The sequence below is a fragment of the Candida dubliniensis genome, chromosome 4, assembly GCF_000026945.1.
Source record: "Candida dubliniensis CD36 chromosome 4, complete sequence".
Taxonomy (NCBI): Eukaryota; Fungi; Ascomycota; class Pichiomycetes; order Serinales; family Debaryomycetaceae; genus Candida; species Candida dubliniensis.
The window spans coordinates 648,919-671,367 of NC_012863.1; the positions used below are offsets into that span (position 1 = coordinate 648,919).

The 22,449-nt window shown below is 34.3% G+C and overlaps 7 protein-coding genes across 7 annotated transcripts; 6 read left to right on the forward strand and 1 right to left on the reverse strand. All coding sequences in view use genetic code 12, as the record gives it.

Annotated features, from left to right (window-relative positions):
* Positions 1–2,783: 2,783 nt before the first annotated feature.
* PGA54 (GPI-anchored protein, putative) lies at positions 2,784–3,665 on the forward strand (the record flags this gene model as incomplete). The annotated part of the gene is made up of 1 exon (XM_002419909.1): positions 2,784–3,665. The coding sequence occupies one exon, from the start codon at positions 2,784–2,786 to the stop codon at positions 3,663–3,665; it is 882 nt and encodes a 293-aa protein (XP_002419954.1).
* Positions 3,666–4,608: 943 nt separating this feature from the next.
* Positions 4,609–7,008, forward strand: CD36_42930 (conserved hypothetical protein; the record flags this gene model as incomplete). The annotated part of the gene is made up of 1 exon (XM_002419910.1): positions 4,609–7,008. The coding sequence occupies one exon, from the start codon at positions 4,609–4,611 to the stop codon at positions 7,006–7,008; it is 2,400 nt and encodes a 799-aa protein (XP_002419955.1).
* A 766-nt stretch (positions 7,009–7,774) lies between these two features.
* Positions 7,775–8,581, forward strand: CD36_42940 (transcription factor IIA (TFIIA) subunit alpha, putative; the record flags this gene model as incomplete). The annotated part of the gene is made up of 1 exon (XM_002419911.1): positions 7,775–8,581. One exon carries the CDS (start codon positions 7,775–7,777, stop codon positions 8,579–8,581), a length of 807 nt encoding a protein of 268 aa, XP_002419956.1.
* A 1,185-nt stretch (positions 8,582–9,766) lies between these two features.
* On the forward strand, positions 9,767–10,744 carry RBT7 (T2 family ribonuclease, putative; the record flags this gene model as incomplete). Its single annotated transcript, XM_002419912.1, has 1 exon — positions 9,767–10,744. One exon carries the CDS (start codon positions 9,767–9,769, stop codon positions 10,742–10,744), a length of 978 nt encoding a protein of 325 aa, XP_002419957.1.
* A 1,336-nt stretch (positions 10,745–12,080) lies between these two features.
* On the forward strand, positions 12,081–17,351 carry CD36_42960 (aminophospholipid translocase (flippase), putative; the record flags this gene model as incomplete). The annotated part of the gene is made up of 1 exon (XM_002419913.1): positions 12,081–17,351. One exon carries the CDS (start codon positions 12,081–12,083, stop codon positions 17,349–17,351), a length of 5,271 nt encoding a protein of 1,756 aa, XP_002419958.1.
* A 114-nt stretch (positions 17,352–17,465) lies between these two features.
* CD36_42970 (checkpoint serine/threonine-protein kinase, putative) lies at positions 17,466–20,165 on the reverse strand (the record flags this gene model as incomplete). Its single annotated transcript, XM_002419914.1, has 1 exon — positions 17,466–20,165. One exon carries the CDS (start codon positions 20,163–20,165, stop codon positions 17,466–17,468), a length of 2,700 nt encoding a protein of 899 aa, XP_002419959.1.
* A 384-nt stretch (positions 20,166–20,549) lies between these two features.
* On the forward strand, positions 20,550–22,421 carry CD36_42980 (GPI transamidase component, putative; the record flags this gene model as incomplete). Its single annotated transcript, XM_002419915.1, has 1 exon — positions 20,550–22,421. The coding sequence occupies one exon, from the start codon at positions 20,550–20,552 to the stop codon at positions 22,419–22,421; it is 1,872 nt and encodes a 623-aa protein (XP_002419960.1).
* Positions 22,422–22,449: the final 28 nt, after the last annotated feature.

The following is a 22,449-nucleotide window of genomic DNA, read 5'->3' on the forward strand; positions in this document are numbered from 1 at the left end:
TCCTATAACAAGTTTCCTAGCGATTCCATTGTTCCAACTAGGTACTGAGATATCTAAGAAGTTACAACAATGGCAAACCTCATCGTGAATTTTTGCAGACCAAAGTATCTCTTGCTCGGACTATTGTGATACCAAAATATTAAGCCCTCAAAATATGTGCTGACCCTTGCAGTAGTATCTATCAATACACATGTGGCACCTAATCTGGACTGAAAGAAGTTTGATTTCAAAATTTAGTATCAAGGTCAATTATATTTGCAAATAAAAAGAAGCTTGCAATAAATAGAGAAAAGTATTGATCGATCTTTTTTTAATCGACAAGAAAGATGCCACTACGAGAAAATCAAATTATCTAGAGGGTCCAAAAAACATAACAGAATTCACGAGGCACACCGACACGGTTTGGTATAAAAATTTCATCCAAAAGTTGAAAAAATGAAAACAAACAAATCTGAAACGTCTAAAAATCACAAATGCCAGATCACTAAAATGGCTTATTTTCATCGACAACTATTATTATTATGACATAATACCACTTGAATAAGAATAATAATAATTTACAATTGCATTAAGAACAAATCATAACAAAGGAAGATGACGACGACGATGATGATGATGACCCCTTGAAATATCCAGGGCGCATGCTGCATGGTGATGATAATTCATCTTTTTTGTCAAGACAATAACTACTGTTGCTTCTACCTAATTGATATGAAATGGATGCACGTAGGTCATAAAGATTTGGCACTGCAAATCTCCTTTGAAGGACAACTGCCTCTATGCTCATGACAACAACTATTGATAATGATCAAAATAAGCTTATGCAGAAAGAAGATATTCACGCAAGTGAATTCCCTCAAGGAACATCTATAAAATATTTGAGATAATAACCTTCCGAAACACGAATAAAGGACGAGTTCCTGATCATTTTTTCGAACCAAAACAAAGGAATCAAATCCAGAGTTAACAATGTTCTAGTCATCTTCCTCCCCAAATGATGTACCCCTATTTCTTGATTCTATTATTTTCTGGCTCTGTAAGGGAACAAACCGTCTTTAATAAAGAAACAAAACTTCAACAACAAAACACGAACAAACTAGAGCTTGACGATAATATGATATTGTGATATGTTATTATCACTTATATCATGACCATCGTCAAATCAAATCACGATTCAGAGTAGAAGGAGAAAAAAAGAAAGACGTTTACATTCTTTAATGTTTTTGTGATGTAACAAGTAGTGGCGGAAGGAAAAAAAAAAAAGGTGTGGTTATTGAAATTTGTTTGAGATCGATTTGGTTTTGTCTCATCTCATTACCAAACACTCTCAATGAATTTTGAATTGACGACCAGATTCAAGAATATAAAATGGAAATAACTCATTTATTTTATAATATTCTTTGTCAGATCTAAATCGATCAATGTATGGTTGTTGTAGTTTCATTGGCTTTTAAACTACTCACAAACATCAAGCTTTTGAGTAAGAATTGGATCAGTATTGTCTTGCTGTTTTTTCTCTGGGTCGTACACTACTACGAAACAAACTTTAAATTGTCGTGTTTGTTTGACATTTTAGTTTTTTTATTATTTTTTTTCGCTTGTGTACAAAAAAAAAAAAGAATTGATAATTAATTTTTATAGGGGTTTTTTCTATTTCAACTCTATAATAAATTAACCTGTCATGATTATAAATATAATTTGACCAATTAATTGCGCCACCAATAAATAAATTGTTTCCGGATTAACAGATCCCAACAAATAGAACTGATGGTGAGGAATTTTTTATTGGTGATTCTGTTAGTGGTGTCCACGAGTTTTTGTTTTTTTAGGAATTTGTGTTCCTTACAAGAAATATAAGGCAGGGCCAAAAAAAAAAAAACAACATTACAAAACAAAATATTCGTATCAACATCACGCCTGGCCCCCCTTTCCCTTTCGGCACACCGTAAAAAAAAAATTATCCATGAAGTCATTACTTAACACCAACAAGAATATTGCTAGGAATAAACTATAAGAAAATTGCTTGGTGGAATGTGTAATTGGCTATGTAAAATTTGATATTAATAACATTTTTTTCTTTCGCTTTTTCTTGTTCAACAACAACAACAACACTAAATACAAAATTCCAAAAAACGTATCGCGATATATCCCAAAGCCCCCCCTTTTTTCTAATAAAAACACACTTTGGCTATATAGTTAAAGCAACACTAGAGGGGGGGGAGGACAAAATTAAACAATAAATAATTTATATAATAACCTTTACCAAAGAATTGAAAATTCAATATTTGACGATGGGTTTTTTAAACAATCAATTCTGTGGGAATTGAATTGATATTTTTATCATGCACAAAATCTTAAACAGTAAAGTCTACACGAGAAAAGAATTAAAGAGTGGCCAACATTTTCAAAAATTAATTGTTATTGTTTCAAATACTAATGCTTATGTAAGACAACGCCAATTAAACATTTCGTGCATTTTTTTTAGTGAAAGAAAAACAAAAACAAATTTCAGGCACATTGTTAAATTCTGACGCCAATTATTGTTTGATGGTATAAGTTGAGAATGATTTTCCCATTTAAAAGAAAGAGAAAGGAAATTACTTTTAAATTTTAAGAATCCTTTGTTTTTTTTTTGTTTTTTCTATCTATTGAAACATATAAAATCATTTCACCTTTTCTTTAAATTTTAATTTTTTAAGACTTACCCTATATTTGCGTTTTCTAATCGCGTCCACTCCTTTACAACTACTATTAGCTTAAGTCTTTCGTTAAAAACAAGTGCAATGCGTTCCAACTATTTGTTATTATTAGCTGCCACAGCTGTTCAAGCAGTTCCATTTATCAAGAGATACGAAAACACTACTGCGCCAGCCAGTCAATTGTCAACCTCATTGGCTGATGGTTCTACTACCATTCTTGCTTCCTCATCCAGTGTCGAAGAAGACGAAACCATCACTTCTACTATCGTTCAGTATGTCACTGTCACTTCTTCTGATACCACTTATACTTCTGCCACCAACACTTTGACTAGTACTTTGACTACCAAACCAACTCCAGTTATCACCACTGAAGCTGAGGATGAAGAAGACGAAACCATCACTTCCACCATTCTTCAATACATTACCGTCACTTCTTCTGACACTACATACACTTCAGCCACCAACACCTTGACTAGTGTTTTGACTACCAAAGCAGCAGCATCTGCTCAAGAAGTTAGTGAAAATGCCAAGGCCGCTTCTACCAAAGATAATGGCGAAACCACCACTTCAACCATTACTAGTGTCGTTACAATTACTGATGCTAATGGTGCCACCGAAGTGTTGACCGAAGCTTTGGCTGAAACCAGTAGTGACGCAGATGCCTCATACTGTACTCCTACTACTGTTACTGTTACTGTCACTGCTGAGCCAACTTCTGAAGTTGTTTCAACTATTGTTCACACTACCCAAGTTCCACTTACTGCTGAATTTACACTTGATGATACCACTACTACCCTTACATCTTGGGTTGACTTGACTTCTACAGACCTTGTCACCATCACTTCTACTTCAAGCATTCACGAATCATACTCAACTGGCGCTTCTCAATCCCATCCAATTTCCTCATACTCCAACTACACAATTTCGGACTATGCCCCACCAATCAGTTCCTACTACTCCTTGTAAGGGACTTGATATGAGAGTTTGTGATTACTACTACTACTACCACCACTGCCACCGCCACCACCTTCATATACTTAACACCTTAGAGTAAAGATTTGTTTTAAAAATCCTTCTCATTATTTTTTTTTAGTTTTCCATATTATGTCACCTTTAAAGGTTGATGTTACTCATTTGTTTTTATTGTATCTTGATACCTGGGTTCATTTAGATTTTTTTTTTGTTTACATTGTTATTCCTTGTTCTTTATTTTTGTTTTTCAAGTGGTTGGTGTTATTCGATTTGCTTACTTTTTTACATTATTATTGCTATTCCTTTTGTTAGAGTTTTTTTTATACCTTTTGGATTTTTTGTCATTGTCTTATTTAATGGTTTCTAGCAAAGAATTTGGTCTAGTTACCTTTTCATCTCTCTGTTCTCTCTATCTTTTGTCTTGTTTTTTTTTTGGAAACAACTTTCTCTCTAACATTCCATCTCTCACATTCTCTACCATTGTCTAGATAGATTTTATAGTCTTTGTTATTTTTATTTCTCTAACTATGTATCATCTTCTACTCTTACATAAATTTTTCTTCTTTTTTTTTGGATATAATAAATATACATTTGCCGTGTTATATTCAAAGTTGATTAAGAGTTGATGTTGCAAAAATAGCAACCTAACACATCCCCAAACCTGGCACGACTTGGAAAACAATAGGATGGTTTTGATTACATAAGCAAACAAAAATTTGTTCTTATTTTTTCGCGTCACACTCTTTCTGTTATTTTCTCTGTGAAAGGGATACCAACAAAAAACAAGAAAAAAAAAAAAAAAAGCAACAACAACTAAAACTTGTCTTTTGTTTTGGGTTTGGCCTGGAAAATCAAAAATCCATTTTGACAGAGTCATCAAGAATATTCACAATCGATCAACCTCAGTAATTACCAAAAAAATTCAATCAATTACTAGATGTCTTCACGCTCCAATTCTCCGTCAAAAACCTTGACGGAAAGCATTGAGAAATCATTTTCTCCAATAAAAATTAATCTTACAACTACTGATGATTCACCAAATAAACTGATTATTCATCACAAGACTCCGCAGCGGATCATCTATCATCCTCATGGATTATCTGCCAAGCATGAAGCACGTAGAAATACTATTGGTTATAGTAACAGCATTAAAAGAAGAGGATTAGTTCATACACCATTAATACCTCCGGGCTCAATTAGGAATCCAATCACTTCCCCAAGGTTGGCAGTCAGACCACCCATAAATTTAGAAAGTATAAAAAGAACCAATCAAAAAATGGCTCAACAGATTAAATTGGCTTTCCCAGCTAATAACGATGATGATAAAGAAAATGAATTGCATTTAGATTTATCTTCTGACCCAGACGAAGATTATAGTTCGCCCATAAAAAGACACACAAGACCACGTAATGATGATGATGATGATGATGACAATGAAAATAGCGGACATTTGAGTAAGATTCCTAAATTAGCAGAACCCAACGAAGAGAAACAGAGGTTTCCTGAAACCGTAGTAAATGATGACGAAGAAATAGAATCAGTTGAAGAAAACAATAGATCTAATTTGGCTAATGAGGAACAAAATGATAATGATAGTGATAATGAGGATATAACAAAAGAAAGTCACGGCTCTGTTATGTATCAACAGAATCAAACTCTTGACAATACCCAAATAAACAAAATTATTCGAGAAGATCTTAAGCTAGATTATATTACACCAGAAAGAGCAACCGAAGCAGTTGCTCAAAGTCCACATCCACATCATCAACACATTCGACTTATAGAAGAGGATAAAACTGAAGATTTTGGCAAGTTTAATGATACCACTAGTCCATTGAAAAAGAGAAATCAAGACGAAAATGAATTTGATGACGAAACTGCTAATCTTACTTTGGTGCGACAACTCGAAAACGAACCCACTATTAATTTTTTAATGTCCCCAAACTCAAAGCCAGTTTTCTCAAAAGATCAAGTTAACAAAATTCAAAAGGAACACGACGCCAAGGTAGATACATTATTGCAAGAGTTGAATTCACGAGATGATAAAATCAAGGAATTGTACGATGAATTAGCAAAAGTGAACGAACAATTGATTTCTAGCCAAAAAGAACAAAGGGCTTTAAAAGATGAAAAGAGCAAATTGGCCAATTCGGAAAACTTGTTAACAATTCAATTACAACACAATGAGAGAGAACTAGCTTCTTTGACTAAAAACTTTAGACTTAAGGAAAGCTCACTTAATAACTTGAAACGTAAATTAAATGAACAAAAAATTAGCATTGATGAGACGCGTCATGAAAATGACACTTTGAAGTCAAAAATAAATGAATTACAAGTGCTCGAAAGAGACTTGAAGGCTGAAATAGTGGAAACAAGCAACTCCAACATTGAAAGTACTTTGAAATTGGATCAGGTCATCAAAGAAAAGGAGGAATTATGGATTAAAAACCAAGAATTGAATGAGAAATTGCAAAGCTCTGAATCCACTTCAAGTTCTAAATATGATAAATTGAAGGACGAGTATGAAGACTTACAGAAAGAAAATCAAGATTTGGTTCGCAATAACAAAAGATTAGAAGCAGATAAACTAGAATTGGAAGACAAGACCAAGAAACTAGAAACAGTCAATCAAAAATTAAAAGATGATAATATCAATAATGAGAATTTGATTAAGGAATATGAAAAAGTGGCCACATCGAGAATTGAAGAGTTGGAGTCAGAAAGAGATTCAACCATTGAAGAAATTTCAAAGTATAAACAAATCGTTCATGATTTAGAGACTCAAGTTGAAAAATTGAAACTGCAATATGATGAGAAAGAGAATACTAATAAAGAGCTTGAATTAAGAATCCAGGAACTTGAATCTAAGTCTGTTTCTGACGATGAGCTACAAGAATTGAAAAGAAAACTTGAAGCAAAAGATAAAGATATGGAAAGCAAAGAAAAAACCATTGAGGACTATTTATCCAAGATGGATGATTTGGTTGGCCACATTAAGCCCTTGAAAAAAGAAAATGAGGAATTGAAACAAGACCAACAAAGACTTACACAAGAGGTTACTTCATTAAAGGATAAACTAGAAAAGAGTAAGATACAAGCAGATGAAGATTTGGATAAATTGAGTAAATATTTGTATGCTGAATATGCGGCAAAGCATATCAAGAAATTGGAGGGTATTATTAAAGAGAATAAAAAATTAGAAAGAGAGCTTGAATTCTATAAAATGAAATTAGAAAAGGCTAACAAAGATGCAGAATTGTTATCAGAGCGTAATGTTTCATCGTCTGCCCTTAGTCCTAAAATCACAGCAGCGCCTAAAAACAGGGGCAAACATTAATTAGGTGAGATATATAAGCTATACAGGAAAAGAAAAAAGTACTTATTTATTATTTCAAGTTTCAAATAAAGATTGTTGACTAGGAACGAAATAGCAAAAAAATACCACGATTGTAGAAAATGTAATGATTTGTGGGTTGTTGTGTTGTTGATTATAGAAATTAATTACGGGACATTAAGTACGGCTATTAAGAGTGATTAAAGTTCACACTAAGTTTCGAGTGTGTTACCAAAATGTTAAATTCCTAATAAATATACATGAGTTAGACGATTATTTCATATTCAATAGAACCTAACCTAACTCTAACTTTGACTATTGCACGTTCAGAAGTCTACGAGAAGAATATCTTTCGATAGACTGGCTTTTATCTAACTCTTGAGGCTTGTAAGAAGACACTTTTGAACATTCTTACACGACCACCCACTTTTCAAAACCAATTTTTTTTTTTTTTTTTCGTTGAATAACAAAAAGCAAAGATAATGACCACTTTTATTTCCATTGGTGTTGGATTAGAATTGTACAGAGACTTTCATAGTTTAAAGATTCTAAAACACAACTTAGAGGTCTTTCATATTTAATTTTTTTGGTTTTTTTTTTTTCCAATTGTTTATTGTTGGTTAGAGAATCCCATTTGTTATTTATTTAGTAGTATTAAGAATAAACAAAATACCGCAAAGAATTAGTATCAAACATTACTAATCATCATTCATATATAGATCAATTTCATCCCATTCATAAAATAAACAACTATTGAGAGTAAATAATAATGTCTAACATTGAAACAAGCAAATTATACGAAAGTGTCATTGAAGATGTTATAAATGATTCAAGGCAAGATTTTGAGAATAATGGTATTGATGAAAGTACATTACAAGAGTTAAGAAGAATATGGTGTGAGAAATTAACACAATCCGGGGTTGCAAAATTTTCATGGGATGAGGATGAAGAAGAAGAAGAAGAAGAAGCAGATGTAGATGTTGAAGTTGGACAAGCAGCACAACAACCAGAACAACAAACTGAAAGTAATGATGCAGGAACAAGTGACAGTGGAGCAACTGCAAGTGGTACATCTGCAGTCAATACTTCTGCTACAGTTGAAACTAATGTCAAAAAAGAAACCACTAGTGGTAATGATTTGGAAGTACCTGATGCTCAATTATCTTATAACACAACTGACAATTTAGGAATAGAAATACCATCGATACTGCGAGAGAAAGCTGCTGATGGTGATGATCATGGATTAATAGTTCCTAAAATCGAACAAGCTGATGGGGCAGTTTTTTTTGAAACCAAGAAATCCAATAAACAATTACGTCAAGTTGATGGTGAATCTGAATTTGAAGAATTTGAATCTGATGGTGATTTATCTGATGATATTAATTCTGAACTTGATTCTGAATCTGATAAAGAAGAAGATGAGGAAGATGAAGAAGAAACCAATTTTGCTCTTTGTCTTTTTGATAAAGTTCAAAGAATTAAAAACAAATGGAAGAGCACTTTAGTTGCTGGGATTGCTAACATTAATGGTAAAGATTATGTTTTCCATAAAGCCAATGGTGAATCAGAATGGTGAAAAAAAAAAAATAAAAACAATTAAATAGAGAAAAGAAAAAAATAGTTATCTAGTTCGTCCTTTGCATTCGTTAGTAGTGTTCCTCATTCATTTAAAAATAAAAATAAATTATAAGAATTATTGTTGTAAGATGCCTAATTTAATAGATGTTTCTTCCATCACTTCAAAGTCATTAATATCCTGTTTTATAGCAACTTTTTTCTATGGATACCACCAATAAGCATCAAAACGATAGTCTTCTGACCATTTGTGTCAAGTGGTATTATTGGCAAGTTCTTGACACCAAACAGAAATGTCAAAATCTCTTGGTATACTGTCATATTTCACTAAACATCCAAAACTGATTCGTAAGGAAATAAATGCCAAAAATTGACATATCAGAGTACAAATTCAATTATACTTGACAATTGCTGTGAAATTAGATTACTCAATATTTTTGCTATGTGGGATTAATGCTTTTTTAAAATGGTTTAATTAGGTTGCAGATAATAACACAAAAATAAGGTCTATTAAATTAACCATTGTCACCTCGTGGCTTCCTGTTCAACCAATAAATTAATATCCTATTTATAAGACTTGTTCTATACCACATGGGAATTGCAATAAAGAGAAAGGGCTCCTAATTGTTGTTTTTTTTTCTATTGTTTCATTGAGCTTCTCTTCAGTTTATCAATTACATTACCGAATCTGGAACGTATCTTTACGAATCTGTTAAACCTCGTTTCGAAGGATATAAGACGATTGAACTAACCATAACTTTAAATTTGTTCACCAAAAGATTGGAACCTGCCTTCTTTGCAATTCCATCGCAGAGTTAAACTAACTTATCCAATCAATTGGTAATAAAGATATACCCCATGTGGGATTCGTAAGTTGAAATTCTTCAGTTTTTGTGTATGTTCTTTTTTTTTTTTTTTTTTTGATTATGTTGATGTACCGATAAAATAACCCCTAATTCATTTATTTATTCCCGTTGGAACGGCACCAAAATGGATTAGAGATGCTCTCTCGGATAATAACAACAATAAGATATATTGAATTAATCATTAAACAATGAAATATGCAATTCCAAATTTTGTCTCCAAACATGAAATGCATGCTGAATATAAATACCATCAAATTTCTACCAAATAATTACGAAAATATAGGTTTCTTATAAAGAAGGGTAAGAACCACAATCACAATATGCTTTCTCAATCCTTATTATTAGCTCTTGCTGCTGCTCCTTTTACTTTAGCTTCACCATATTACAACCCTTATTTTGGGAAATTTTTCCATGGTCAAAGAACTTCAGCTGATTCTTCCTCATCGGGTAACTTTTATCCAGTTAAAGATTGTTCTGCCTTTATTGACCAAAACCCAGAAGCTTCTTGGTCTTGTCATAACAAATCACCTGTTTCTTCTGCAAATTCTTGTTGTTTTGAAGAAAACGGTATTATATTGCTGACTCAATTTTGGGATTACAATACTACCTTGTTGGAAATTGCCGTTAATGGATCTACCAGTGACATTGTTGAGGCTGAATTGAAAAGCAAACTTGATACTGTTTACAATGATTTGAGTAGAACTTTTACTATTCATGGAACTTGGGATGACTTCTGTAATGGATCATATCCACAGTACTGTAACAAAAGTTTGGAAGTTAGTGATGAAAAAGATAATCTTACTCATATTTTGGTTGATCAATTCAAAGAAGTTGAATTATATAATATCATGTCTAAATATTGGATTGACACTATTGCTAGTAATGTGGACAGCAGTGCCTCTACAGCCTTATGGGAACACGAATACAATAAACATGGTACTTGTATGACTACCTTGAGTCCATCCTGTTTCACCAGTAGTAACTATACTCGTTTTGAAAATATCGTCAACTTTTATAAAAAAACTGTTGAAATTTGGTCACAATTGGATACTTTTGAATTTTTAGCAGCTGCTGGAATTTACCCTACTGTTTCAAGAAAGTACAAGTTGAGTCAAGTGCAAGAAGCTTTACAAAAAGCTCATGGTGCCGAAGTATATGTTGGATGTTTGAATAATTCCATTTCAGAAATCTGGTATTTCTACAATTTACAAGGAAGTGTTTTGACAGGTACTTATAAACCAATTGATACCACAACCAATACTAAATGTGAAGATGAAGTGTGGTACATCCCTAAATAAGTGCTAAAAAAACGAGAAAACAATTTAATTGCACCAAAAGTTGAATTGCTGGAAAATATATAAAAATATTCTTGTGTTTTGTTTATACCATGTTTAATATATCGTTGATTATTTGAGTTAAGAGAATTTCGAAATGTGTAATAATTTGGAGAGTTGATTTACCAAATTTGATCTCAAGAACACGACACCAGTTTGGATGAAACTTATTTCAATTTGCAACCACTTGTTCTAGTTATTTCTTCATCTTCTCATGTGAACTAGTAGTTCAAATAAGATTTGTTAAATGTTGATAGTAATGAACTATTGTGAATCTTCTTTTTGTTAAACGTTCGAAATAAGCCACAAATTTAAGCCGCACAAACTTCAAACCATCAAATAGTGGTGGTGATACTTCAAATTGGTTATCATAACAAAGGTCTTGTGAGTTAATATTGCCGTCAACTGGGATCTCTATTTACCAGTTTGTAGTTTTCTTGTAATTGCTTAACCAAATACTATTTGTATTGAAGAAGTTGTCATTACATACTGAGAGGCGCAGTAGAACACACAAAAATATAAAAACATCCACCAAACAAAATTTTTTTTTTTTTCTTGTTTCTTTCAATAATTATTGATTGTGTTGTATTCTGTTTTGTACGTGTAGACTGATCTTATAGTCTGTAATCACACAAGGGCACGGCAATTTCTAACAAGGAATTGTGGTGGTGGGAAAGACGGGAAGGGAAGATGAATAGCTCTCCGTTGTAGTATCACCACCACCACCACCAAGTATTACAGAGACACGCACAATTACGGGGTTAGAAAATAAAAAAAAGCCTTGACAACATGTTTCATTTACCAATTGCTAGTGTGACTTTAAGATGATTTACAATTTATTTAATGAATTTTAAGTGTAAACTTGTGATATTTCACTTAATCAAATATATTCTCAGATTACCCACTGTTTTAAACGTTCTTAATAGTTTCTCCTCTTTCTAATCACCACTTTTACCACCAAGAAGATTTTAGTTTCACATAAAAATTGATTTATCTATTTTATTTTTTTTTTTTTCTTCGGAACAACAAAATTTTTTTTTTCCCTCGATTATTATTTCTTAGAGTTCCTTTTTATACTCATTTCTTCTATATTGATCCAACTTTCCATATCAAAGATCCAACTACAGATTCGACAATATAGAACCGTATTTTGAGTCACTTGTCTCATCATTTGGTCATCAAATTACTACTGCATTTACTTATAACTTGTATTTTGTTTTGTATTGTTGTTTGTTTTGCTGATCTTATGTGCTGTTGAAGTTTCCGGGAACATCATACAAGGAATAACAATAATAACAATATGAGCGATACACAGACGTCACTGTCATCCAATTTTAGCAACTCACAGACCCCGATACAGAATGATTTAACTTCTCTGGTACCCAGCAATGATAATTCACTAAAAGTGCCCACTCCACTTAATACTAGAAGAAAACGTGGTTTATCGTTGAGGTCCCAGCTTTTTAATAAAGCATTCAATATCCAACAGCAGCCATTAGAACAAACACAATCATCTGCACCACCTTTGCAGTCACCGGAATTAACTAATAATCTAGCGAATGAGACGAATACATATCCAGTTTCAGACCATTTTCAACAAAATATAGAACTTCAAAATATTCCAATAACACCCGAGATCAATGTTTATGAAGCACCAGAACAATTTCCCACTTCCATAAGGTCTGTAGCGAATAATGATTCAAATGCCAATTATCCATCGAATTTAAGTAGATCAACCACACATTTGACCGTGGAAACCAATGGAACAAGCATTAGCACACAGTCTTTTATTTCCAAAAGAGAGAAATCGGACTGGAAACGTTATGGTAGCAAAAATAGATTCTACCAAATATTAGTGGACATAAAAAATAAGGTTTTCCACATCAAATACTTACCCCCAACAGAAGAAGGACGTATAATTCCTTTAACAGTTGACCCCAAATCCACAAACTCGTATTACCAGGATGAATATTATGATAAAAAGTCCAAAGCGTATATTGACGAAAGATCTAACGAGCCATACATCGATAACATGATAACCTCATCCAAGTATACAGTGTACTCATTTTTGCCCAAACAATTGAGGGCCCAATTTTCCAAAGTTGCAAATTGTTATTTTATGGTTGTTGCCATTATGCAAATGATCCCTGGATGGTCCACTACCGGTCATTTTACCACAATTATTCCATTATGTATTTTCATGTCGATCTCAATAGCTCGTGAAGGTTTTGATGATTGGAAAAGACACGGTCATGACAAAGAGGAAAATAACAAACGAACAACTGTTGTTAGGGAAGACGAAGAATTGAGCAGTTTTGACACTCACTCTATCGCCACAATTATGACAGAAACAATACCAGTCGCAGATAGACTCCACACTAACAATAGCAATAGCAACAACAACAACAACAACAACCATCTCAATAAGAATAGTCTCAACAATCTATTAGCAATCTCGTCAACTTCTTCACTTTCTGACATTGAAGATTCAGTTTCAAAAGAGGATCTTTGTTTTACAAACTCCGAGATGATGCGACGCTACAATCTTAAAGAGTACACTACAAGATGGAAAAATGTGAAAGTTGGGGATATAGTCAAAATCAATGAGAATGAGTGGTTTCCTAGTGATGTGATTTTGATAGCTACCAGTGAATTGGAGACACAAGAGGCTTTTGTTGAGACGATGGCTCTTGATGGGGAAACCAATTTGAAACAAAAGAGTCCCCATCCAGAGATAGCTAAAAAAGCAGCAACTGTAACAGGATTAAAGAATCTACACACATTAGTTACTGTTGAAGACCCAAATAAGGACCTTTATAATTTTGAAGGATCTTTTATTTTGGATGGTGAGAAGCATCCGCTTGGTCCAGATAATGTTGTTTACCGTGGGAGTATTTTGAGGAATACAAAGTCAGTATTGGGACTTGTTGTATTCACTGGAGAAGAAACAAAAATTAGAATGAACAATATTAGGAATCCACGTACAAAAGCCCCCAAGTTGCAAAAAAACATCAATTATATTGTTATTTTCATGGTTTTCGTGGTTATAATGTTATCTGCATTTTCGACGATGGCACAAAGACTACAGTTTGAGAGTTATAAAAATCGAGCTTGGTATTTGTATGGACAAGATGCCGGGGTTGCTGCGACATTGATGGGATTCATCATCATGTATAACACACTTATTCCGTTGTCACTTTATGTTACAATGGAGATTATCAAAGTTATGCAGTTGTGCTTTCTACAATATGACATAGATATGTATCATGTGGAAACCAACACTCCAGCAGATGCAAAGACAGCAACAATTTTAGAGGAATTGGGTCAAGTCTCTTATATTTTCAGTGACAAAACTGGCACACTCACTGATAACAAAATGATTTTCAGAAAATTTAGCGTTTGCGGAGTAAGCTGGTTACATGATTTAGATATTATGTTGAATGAAAAGCAAGAGCCTAATAGTCAGGTGACAGCACCTTTAGTACCAAGATACAGTATACATATACAATCACCAGCAGCAACCAACAAGAAAAGCACCAATGACAGGACATCAGTGGAGTCTACGCACAGGGATAGCACAACTTCAATAGTGCGCGAAAGTATGGATATTTCATCTCCAAGAGCAAGCACTGCTGCTTGGAAATCATCGGCACAACCAAACAAAATACAGGACTTATCAAACTCTTTGCAATTGTTAAGACATATTCAATCACACCCTCAAACTTTATTTGCCAAAAAGGCCAAATTCTTTTTGTTGTCCATTGCATTATGTAATACTTGTTTACCGAAAAAGAAGGAGAACGAGTCCAAATGTAATTCTAATAATTCCACCTTTTCCTTAGAGGAGATACCCACAAATGAGGATCCACAAGATGATGGGTGTATCACGTATCAAGCTGCTTCACCTGATGAATTGGCATTAGTTCAAGCTGCCAGAGACTTGGGATTTGTTGTATATGATAGACAAAACAGCAAATTGACCATAAAGACCTACCCTGATGGGTTTAATAATGAGCCCAAATTTGAAGAGTACCAAGTTTTGGATGTAATAGAGTTTTCATCAGCAAGAAAAAGAATGTCAATTGTGGTTCGATTCCCTGATAATAGAATCTGTTTATTTTGTAAAGGAGCAGACAATGTGATTCTAGAAAAATTGAAAAACTCTAAATTGGCACAAGCTAAAGCCAAAGAAATTTCCTTACAATCTGCAGAAAGAAAAACACAAGAAGCCGATGTTATCTTACAATCACGACTTTCTCAAGAGGCTGAAGCAAGGAAATCCGGATTATCGTTCCGTCACAGTATGAATTTAGGGAGTGCCAACTCCACCCGGTTGAACACCATAGATAATGCCTTAATGGGCACAGAAGAAGGAGAGATTGCTGATATAGCGTTGAAAGCAAGAAAATCATTACATCTCCAACAATCAAAAAAGTATAATTTGGATTCAGAGGAATATGAAGCAGGTACAGAAATTTCCCCTAACGTAACTGCGGTTGGAGGAGTGTCTTCTGAGCTACCTCCACATTATATTCCAAATGATAAGCTTTTAGTCAACGATGAGTTTTTGATTGAGAAAACATTGGAACACATTGAAGAGTTTTCTACTGAAGGTCTTAGAACTTTGCTCTATTCATTCAAGTGGATGGATAAAAAAGAATATGAATTATGGAGCCAAGAATACGGAGAAGCTAAAACTGCTTTGACTGATAGATCCAAACTAGTTGAGAAGGTAGGAGCAAAAGTTGAGACCAATTTACAGTTGTTGGGTGCCACAGCCATTGAAGATAAATTGCAGGATGGGGTAAGCGAGGCTATTGACAAATTGAGAAGGGCAGGTATCAAGTTATGGATGCTTACTGGTGATAAGAGAGAAACAGCTATAAACATTGGGTATTCTTGTCGTCTTATTAAAGACTATTCAACGGTTGTTGTGCTTTCAAATGATGAAGGCAGAGATGCCTTAATGGATAGATTAATTTCTTCAACTCAAGAAATCAAAGCAGGGAGAGTTGCACACAGTGTTATGGTGATAGATGGTGGCACTTTAGCGGATGTTGAGCTGGATCCAACTATGTTAACGTCTTTTCTCGAATTATGTGTCGAAGTTGACTCTACAATATGTTGTCGGGCATCTCCCTCACAAAAAGCTAATATGGTGACAGCAATTCGAAATTTGAAAAAAGATTGTGTCACTCTTGCAATTGGTGACGGTGCCAATGACATTGCCATGATTCAAAGTGCTGATATCGGAGTGGGAATTACAGGAAAGGAAGGATTACAGGCAGCTCGTTCTGCAGATTATGCAATTGCGCAATTCAGGTTTTTGCTAAAGTTGCTACTTGTCAATGGTCGTTACAATTATGTCAGAACATCGAAGTTTGTTTTGTGCACATTCTACAAAGAATTATTGTTTTACTTGACCCAATGTATTTACCAAAGAAATACCTTATTTTCTGGATCTTCAATGTATGAGAGCTGGTCTTTATCAATGTTTAATACATTGTTTACATCGTTGCCTGTTATTTGTGTTGGTATGTTTGATAAGGATTTGAAACCAGCAACTTTGTTGGCGGTTCCTGAGTTGTATGCCAAGGGGAGATTGTATCAAGCTTTCAATTTGAAACTTTTTATTTCATGGATGGTACTTGCAACTTTGCAAAGTGTGGGAATTTCCTTTTTGACTTTTTACGTATGGGGATTTACCGCATTGCGTGACAATACAACTTTTGCTTTAGGCTCATTAGCATTTACAGTATTGGTTGTGGTGATCAATGCCAAATGTACTTTGATTGAGATGCAAAATAGACAATGGTTAGCATGGGCTTCGTTTATAATATCTGTTGGAGGGTGGGGACTTTGGAACGTGTTGATAATGGGGTTGTATAGAAGCAAGCAGCCAACAATATTTTTTGTCGATTACGGTTTGATAATGTGGGGTCGTGACCAAAGCTGGTGGGCTACATTGTTGCTTATGATAACGATCCCGTTGTTTTTCGAGATTTTAGTTAAAGTGTTCAAATTTATGTTTAAACCAAACGACGACGAACTATTCCGTGTTTATGAGAAAGATTTGGAATTGAGAAGATTTTTCGAGAACTCAGCGTTCAGAGAATTGTATCAAAGTTGGACGTTTCCTCATGATCAGTCAACAACAAAAACACAAATTTTAAAAGGTTTACAAAAGATTGGACTCAAATTAGGATCAACTTCACTGAATGAGTCTTTGGAAGATAAATTGCAAGCTAATCAGAATCACTACAGTAGTGATGATCTTCAATCTGCCATTAGTAGAAAAAGAGCTGGGACAAATCCTTTGGCACATGAATTACCTCCAAGCGGAGAAGGAGTCAACGTTTATTCGAGTGACTTCAAACCTCAATTACAGCATTTCGAAAATGGATACGAAATTTTGCCTAGTGGGAAACGAGTTAAAATCAGAGACAAGTCTCGTGGATGGTCCATTTCAAAAGCTTTTGGAAAAGATGAAGAAGAAGATGTTGATGCAATTATTGACGAAAGATTAAACAATTTGCGTAACGAAGAAGACGGAAATTCAAGTTTGAAATAGCAAATCTACACACAATAGATATTTATTGTTTTAGGCAATTAATTTTCCAAAATTTATACATCATCTAGGTATTCATACAAATAGTATACGAGAAACATAAAAAAAGAAATCGTCTTAATTCACACGTGCTCTATTTATGGAATTTAATTCTCCCTCTACCATCTTTATGAGCCCCTTTAAATACTTCATTTTTGAGTTATTTTCCAACCATTCTTCAAAGTGTTCTCTGATAGTTGTTAATGATTCTGTTCGAGGTGCATGGGTGACTTCGGTAGAAGAATATGGGTTTAATAACAATTCAAACAAATCTTGCCATAACTCATGCTGCCAATATCTTTTAAAGTTTGCATTTAGTTTGATTCTATCACTGTCTTTTTTGATCTTAATATAACTTCCAAATAGTAATGTATGAATAATAGTCGCCAAACCATAATAATCTGCTTCATAGGACCACGGGGTCCCATTATTCATTTGTGGACAGTCTTGTTCATCAGCTTTAAAACTACTAACAAACCTTGTACCCGGTGAAAATAATGTCATATCCACAGCTCTGCCAAAATCAATCAAGGTGATACTTTTATGTGACCAACCAAATTTCCCACTTCTGTCATATCTTTCACTCCATTCAGTTTCGTTTATTGGCTCAAATCGAACCATACAATTATCAGCTTTCAAGTCTCCATGTAAGATACCAACAGAATGCAACGCTTCTAAAGCTTTCAATAACTCGACAGTGAAAAAAATAACAAGACATTCTTCTAAGGACGATCCTTTATTCTTGTAGTTGTTAACAACATCCAATAACGTACTTTGGCTACAATAATCCAATATTAAAAAACTCTCATCTTGGAAATAATATAATGCTTCGGCCCGAATAAAATATCTTTGTTTATAACCGGCTTCGCCAAGTAACCGACGATGAATTTGATGCAAAATATAGAATTCCCACCTGCTAGATGGGGTTTCAATTTTCAATGCTTTTAGTTTACCATTTGATCCAGCTTCTATCAAATAGACAAACCCATAACCACCTTGTCCTAATTCATGTAGTAAACAATACAACTCCTGACCACAATAGTCAATTATGGCCAGCAGTGATCCTCTGTTGATTGTCTGATTTTTGTTAGTGATTTCTCTAAATTTTCTGATACGGTCAACTTTTGTAGTTGATTTATCATAATAACCCGAATATGTACTCATGGGGATCGATAAATTATCCAAAAAACTTTCTTGTAAGCTAGTATCAAATGGATCAACTGATTGGGTACTGGCCATTGGTTGCTCCACAAATGGCGAGCTTAGCACACGATCATCAAAGTCTTCTTCTCTGTCAGTAGGGGGTGTTGCCACTTGATCCACTTGGGGTGAATCGACTTGTGTTGGAATTAAATTGGCATTAGCTGCATGTGTGTTGATAGTTTCTGTAACATAACCTTCATAATTTGTAACTGTTGGTTCTTGTAATTTCTCCTCCTCATCATCAAAATTGTAATCATATCCCAACTCGTTGTAGATTCCTTGCAATTCATTATGTGCTATATTACCATTCATTGTAATTGTTGGGTCCACGTCACGTGACTTAATGGTACTGGAGTTGTTCAATGCTAATGTAATTGTTCTAGTATCTTCATCCACCACAGTATGATGCTGATGTGGTGGATTTGGCTGTTTTCGCCTTTCAGACCTTCGAGAGATTGCAAGTAATTCTATCATACCAAACTCTTGCGATTCGTCGGGATATACTAAATCCATATTTACAAGTACTCGCTCTGGTTTCTTGCCCAGATTTTCAATCAAGGTATAGGCCCTGCCCTTATCATCGTAACAAACCAGCTTTTTGGCCTGGAAAGCAAGGGACTCAAAATCACGAAACACTTGTATTTTCCCACCTGAAGAATTTGGAGGGGTGGGAACTTTTTGCTTTAAAACTTGACCTTTCCAAGATGTTGCCGTTATAGTATTCTCTTTAATTCTTTGCTTTGTCGAGTTTAATTTTATGTCGTCATTCAAACCTGTTCCAAAAATCAAATGTAGCACACTTTGATTTTGATCGTCATCATCCTTAAAAACCTCTAGTTTGGGTTTTTTGGGGACAGGACCTTGCTCAACATGTGTGCTTGGATACACACTCGACCCCCTTTTCACTTTCAAAGCTTCTCTTACTAGTTCTGATGTTGTTGAAACCGAGTTTAGTTCCAATTGAAGCCTATCCTTAAAATTCTCATATGACCTTTGTAAACGCTTTAAAGGAAATGCGTTTGACTGTATTCCTAATTCATAAATCTGACTAGCATCAGTATATTTCTTCTGCGCTTCCAAATATCTGGCAAATTCTTCGTAATATAATGCCAATTGATTTCCAATCTCTTTTTTGGCCAAATACACATATATGTCCCTAGGCGAGTCTGAGTAATTGGTATACTCTAGCCATATTTTCAAGTATCTCGGATCATTCTTGTAATGCAGCACGTCTCTGAATTTCGAAGTACATTTTTCCAATAATATCACCAAGCCACTATCTGCATTGGCACCCTGAGGAAAATTATAATGAACCCAATTGATATATTCAATATAAACTTGTAACGGGTCATCCAACTCATCGGAATCTAAGAGCTTTTGTTCCAACTCTTCTCGTTCTTTTTCTAATTTTGTTCTATGATCTTGATAATTTATTGCTGAAGCTGAGTTGGGTCTTGATGACAATGTTTTTGTTAATTTGGTAGCAGATCTTCCTCCACTCAATGGTTGAATATTCTCTTTTTGCTGTTCTAGTAGTTGCATATTAGCAATCTGTGGCAGTTTCTGTATCGCCATTTCTAAAGTATAATCTGTGCAACAAAAAGTTCTGCTAAAATCAAAGAAATATCAATCTAAACTGTTTGTTTATAGTAAACTGAAAAAAGAAAACAAATGAACGTTTGTTTGGAATTTTCGCTCTTCTTTTTTTTTTTTTTTTTTTTTTTCTCGTGCGATTTTCGCGTTTCTTTGTTTGTATTTTTGGCACGCACATTTTGGTTTGGCGGTGGTTTGGGGTTTATTCAAACGACATTCTAATAATAATACGTGGTGAAAGAATATTGAGGAAGGAAAAAAAAAAAATGTGAATAAAATTCGAACAAATAGACAACCCTATAAAAGGCTAAAGGACAATATTTAGAGAACCTGAAATTGAGATAGCATTTGATCCAACTGTGGAGAATGAATTTATCAATACTATTGGTGTCATTGTTTTTATCATTTGCATGTGCCGACGAGAGTAAGCCAACTAGCGAATTCCACGAGCACCTTCATTTGAAACCCTTGTCTCGGAACAGATTATTAACAAATTTTGAATTTGATGTTGAATCGTCACCATTTCAAATTGATTATTACAACTCCTCCTCCCCTATCGAAGTCTCCAGAAGAAGCCATTATAACTACTTTCCAAACTCTTTAGGGTTAATAATAGAGTCAACCAATACTAAAGAATTGCAATTAAAATTCACACAAGGATGGTGGGATGCTAGTTCATGGGGTCAGTTACCTTTTAATGGTAAATATAGTGGAGGTACAGGAGTAGAGGTATCTGCTGTTATAGAAGCACCTAATGTTGAAGCTGCCAAACGTAATTGGTTAAAATTAACGAAAACCTTATCTGGGTTCTTTTGTGCATCTTTGAACTTTATTGACGATCGCATCACCACTTATCCAAAGCATGCAGTTAAAGAAATAAACCTTGATCAATATGCACCAGAAGAGGGCAATAGATTGTATTTGTTACGAGCTGCATTGCCCAGTGAACCAGTTTGTACGGAAAACTTGACCCCATTTTTGAAATTATTACCAACAAGAGGAAAGTCAGGGATTGCTTCTTTACTAGATGGGCATAAAGTTTTTGATTCTTTATGGCATGGAATGTCCATTGATGTCACTACCAATTGCGATGTTAACAATCAATGTACTTTAAAGCTACATCAAACTGTCAATCAAGTTGTCGATATAATAAGGTCACTTCGTAAACGGAAGGAGGGAGCCATTCCAAAACCCACACCGGGAGGCCAATTAAGATGTGATACAGAAAAAACTTATAACTCTTGGCAATGCTTTCCGTTAAGCGATCCAGTGAATATAGAATGGAACTTAGAAACAATTTATGGAAGAGGGATCAATGGACCAGCATTAGCTGATGATCCACATGTGTCGAAAGTAACAATAGATGTTGACCCAACATCATGGAATATTATGTTATTAAGAGAAAAGGAAAGCTCCATTGAGGGAGACTCGTTGAGTAATCAAGAGGGAACTAACCAGATAGTCCAATATTTGCATGAAAATGTGAAATTTGATTTTCAATTCATTGCTCAGAATAGTTCCATTGTCTTACCAGTTGATACCCCACCATTATACGCATCTCGTTCTTTAACTGGCTACTCATTGGATAAAGGAGGGTTGCGTACTGTGTTTACCAATAACGATGACAAGCCTGTTGAATTTGTGTATTTTGAATCGACTCCTTGGTTCATGAGATTGTATTTGCACACATTGAAATTGACATTGAAAAACTCCACCGGGTTATTTGATGTTTTCAATCATGAACAATACATCAAGAACATTTATTTCCGCCCTGCTGTTGACAGAGAGAGACCATCTCATATGGAGTTAATGATGGAAGTACCTGCTAAACTGACATTAGCTATATCGTATGATTTTGATAAGTCATTGTTGTTGTATCGCGAGTACCCTCCAGATGCAAATCATGGGTTCGATGTCGAGCCTGCAGTCATATCTGTTTTTAATAACGACAATGAAAAAGTATATGAATTCCGAACAACCAGTTTATTGTTAACATTACCTACACCAGATTTCTCGATGCCTTATAACGTTATCATAATGACATGTACAGTTTTATCTATGGTTTTTGGTACTATATTTAACTTATTGACAAAGAAGGTTGTCACTGAAGAGGAATTTGAAGAAATAGCGGCCAACACAAAATTGGCCAAATTAAAGAGAGGCATAAAATCAACTATTCAGCAACTCAAAGGTCAAAAAAAACAAAGAAACTTACAAACAGAAACTAGTAAGCAATAATTAAAAAAATTCATGCATTTTAAATATA